Here is a 1,511-nt window from a genome sequence, read left to right as displayed (position 1 = left end):
TTTTTTTTTGTTGCAGTTTGGCCAGGGCTGGGTTTGAACCTGCCACCCTTGGTAATATGGGGTCAGTGCCCCCCACCCCCTTTTTAATTGATACAGAGTCTCACTTTGTTGCCCTCTGTAGAGTACTGTACTATCATAGCTCACAGCAACCTCAAACTCTCAGGCTTAAGCAATTCTCTTGCCTCAGCCTCCCTAGTAGCTGGGACTACAGGTGCCCACAACTTAACGGCTTTGTTTGTTTTTGTTTAGTAGGCCTGGGCTAAGTTCAAACCCACCAGCCCTGGTGCCTGTGCCCAGTGCCCTAACCACTGAGCTATGAGTACCCAGCCAATGTAGTTATTTCTACTTTGATTGACAATGTGCTTTTAAGCATACTTCTGTTAAAAACCAATAAAAATGGTTTGTAAATTCCTAATCTTAGAGCAAAAGGCACTAATCACATAATCAATTTGTTAAAATGTTAAGAAAAAATAGCTGCTTAAATTTTAGTATTTTATATACATACCTAGCTTTAATTATTTTAGAAACAATACTCTAAAAATTATCTGTAGAACAAGATGTGGCCAGTTGCAGTGGCTCCTGCCTATAATCCTAGCACTGCAGGAGACTAAGGCAGGTGGGTTGTTCGAGACCAGCTGCCTAAGCAAGAGCTAGACTCCATCTAACTAGCTGAGCATACAGGCCTCTAGTCCCACCTACTTGGGAAGCTGAGGCAAGAAGATTGCTCAAGTCCAACAGTTTAAGGTTGCTGTGAGCTATGATGCTACAGCACTGTACCCAGGGCACAGAGTGAAACTGATTCAAATAAATAAGATGTATGAACAGTTAAAAAAAAATTTTTTTTTTTTTTTAGGGGAGACAATGAAATCATCTAGCTAATTAAAAATTTAAGTTCAGAAGGCAATTCTGCTAAGAGTTCCTTCTTCCTCTTTTACTTGTAAGGCCTAGATCCGTTTAATCACCAACTACTACCCTAAACCAGAGAGAAACAAAACTTTTGATCTCTATGCCCTCACAACCGAGGAGTTATAAAGTATAACTGTATGTTCCCAATGGATACCTACTGACCAGTTGTTTTTTAAAAATTGGCCAAATGGTATTAGGTAATGTGTGTCAGGTAGGTTTAATAAGTAATGGTAAGAGAGACATTAATAGAGCATTCAACTTAACTATTAACCCATTTCCCCTTAGGGAGGTAGGGAAGGGAAAGGCAGGATAGGATAGTCTGCATATACTCTACCTGTCAGCAGTCTTGATTGCTACTTGAGCTTTAGTGATAGCAGAAGCACATTCATCTAATTGCTTATTTATTTTATCAAGTTTATCTTGTTGGGCCTTGAGTTTATGGTTATTGATTTCTATAATTATGTTATGTAAGCGTTTAACCTCAGCTTCTACTTTACCAGCTTTCTCAGCCACATCATCATATTCTGAAATTAAAAGATAAAAGAGCTTAATCTGTGTCTGTATGGTAATGAGTATCACTTGTTAAGATGTTAATTTCTTAAGTT

The 1,511-nt window shown here is 38.6% G+C and overlaps 1 protein-coding gene across 1 annotated transcript in view; it reads right to left on the bottom strand.

Moving 5' to 3' along the window:
* SMC4 (structural maintenance of chromosomes 4) overlaps positions 1 to 1,511 on the bottom strand; it is a 33,654-nt gene that overhangs the window by 3,242 nt on the left and 28,901 nt on the right. Inside the window, exons 18-19 of the mRNA XM_012807814.2 lie at positions 1,241 to 1,430; positions 347 to 377 (exon numbers count right to left, since the gene is read on the bottom strand). Coding sequence (XP_012663268.1) covers positions 347 to 377; positions 1,241 to 1,430 — 221 coding nt within the window. The remainder of the gene's footprint in view (positions 1 to 346; positions 378 to 1,240; positions 1,431 to 1,511) is intronic.

The sequence above is a fragment of the Otolemur garnettii genome, unplaced genomic scaffold (assembly GCF_000181295.1).
Source record: "Otolemur garnettii isolate 467f Iridium unplaced genomic scaffold, OtoGar3 scaffold00076, whole genome shotgun sequence".
Lineage (NCBI taxonomy): Eukaryota > Metazoa > Chordata > Mammalia > Primates > Galagidae > Otolemur > Otolemur garnettii.
The sequence above is the reverse complement of the archived record's forward strand: the minus strand, read 5'-3'. Positions and strand labels throughout refer to the sequence as shown.